Source organism: Perkinsus marinus (assembly GCF_000006405.1).
Source record: "Perkinsus marinus ATCC 50983 genomic scaffold scf_1104296975654, whole genome shotgun sequence".
In the NCBI taxonomy this organism is placed as follows: domain Eukaryota; phylum Perkinsozoa; order Perkinsida; family Perkinsidae; genus Perkinsus; species Perkinsus marinus.
The window spans coordinates 1-1,537 of NW_003200691.1; the positions used below are offsets into that span (position 1 = coordinate 1).

At 46.5% G+C, this 1,537-nt stretch overlaps 1 protein-coding gene across 1 annotated transcript; it reads left to right on the forward strand.

The window, feature by feature from the left end:
- Positions 1 to 349: 349 nt before the first annotated feature.
- Pmar_PMAR015709 (hypothetical protein) lies at positions 350 to 511 on the forward strand (the record flags this gene model as incomplete). The annotated part of the gene is made up of 2 exons (XM_002765097.1): positions 350 to 376; positions 446 to 511. 2 exons carry the CDS (start codon positions 350 to 352, stop codon positions 509 to 511), a joined length of 93 nt encoding a protein of 30 aa, XP_002765143.1.
- Positions 512 to 1,537: the final 1,026 nt, after the last annotated feature.

A 1,537-nucleotide genomic window follows, 5' to 3' on the forward strand; every position in this document is an offset into this window, starting at 1 on the left:
CCGGGGATCGAACCGGGGACCTATTGTCAAGTTCTAGAAAATGGTATTTTTCTCCCGAACGATTATGTGATGGAGGGTGGATGCCAGAGACATTTCGTCTGGTCAGGATTTCGTGAGTGCGAATTTCAAGTCGGTGAAAACACCTTTTATTGTGTGCCACGGAGCGGCTGATGAGATCACGGATCCTCACGCGGATGTTGAGATGTAACCCGGGTGGTATCCAAGGTTGACTTGGGTTGGATTCAAATCATGTCCATTTGGTGCCACTCGTTGTAGGTACAACTTGTCACCAGCTCAACGCGAATCCAGAGTATGTCTCTATCCTGGTCTGAGGCATTTCATCACCGGCATGCAGGAACCTGAAGAATCGCAAAAGGTAATTATGGTGGATAGTTGCTGAGTGAATCGTCACGCGCCACGAAAATGCCAAAATTGTTCTGCACAGGTGTTTGACGATATGTTCGAATGGATTAACAGTCGTACCGAAGAGGTGAATCAGCGTGAAGAGTGAAATCCTGCTTTCTTGTTGATTCCTATAAAAACCATACGGAAATGCAATTACTGTGTATACGACGTTCCTTTATTCCCTTTGATGGGATCCCACAGTTTGTCTATTATACAGAGGCTGTCTAGCGGAGCGGAGCGTTTTCTCCTTTTCTATGTTCAAAGATTTGTTCCGTTCTCGAAGTACTACTGCGCGTGTATGCGCGGCTTGTTTGTCACGTACTAGTCGTGGGCTTCCTGATAGTTTATGAAGTTATTGAGTTTAACGAATTACTGTCGAGAGGGGTCTGTCGGTGCAGGGATTCGACTTGAGCCACTGTGGAAATTATTCGGGTGAATACCTCATTAAACTTTTGGGTAATTTGTTCACAGTTTGGGTAATTTATTCACAGTTTGGGTCGATTATTGAACTAATGGATGAATTTGGATAATTCGCTTGGCCTGCCGATTTGAGTTGAACATGCTGTAGTGATAGAATGCGATTAAAGAGCGTCTCTCAGAGTGGCGTTACGGGTGGAACTGCGTGCAGACGTCTGGCAACCATATTGGAGTCGAGTCGACTCAGTCGACAAGCATCACCTCCTCATTCCGACGTGTAGGTTTAGGGGAAATTTCGCAATCGTGGAGAAACTCTCGCTCGCCCTGTACACGGTTCGAGCTGATTTCTGAGTTTCCGAAATTCCTTACGGATCCCAAGGCTTGGGCCTCCAGCCGGCGGTCCTCGCAAGATGTTCCCGACGTTGGGAAGCAAAGAATTGCGACGAGAGCTGATTACTGACCTCATTCCCGTGATGCAGAAACATCTCGGAATGTCGATAGTAGTTGTTATACTTTACGGTTTGACTTTCTTGTCGGGATGCTGACTCAGCCGTCATGGGAGACGTTTGAAGAGATAATGGAGAATCTCTCTCGAACAAACAGGCTGAGATTGAATGAGGAAGAGCCGAAGGAACTTGTAAGGAAGATACCAGGGTTAACCTTGTGGTTAAATTGACGCGTGAATAGGATAGTTGTGCCCGATTATCACTCGGAT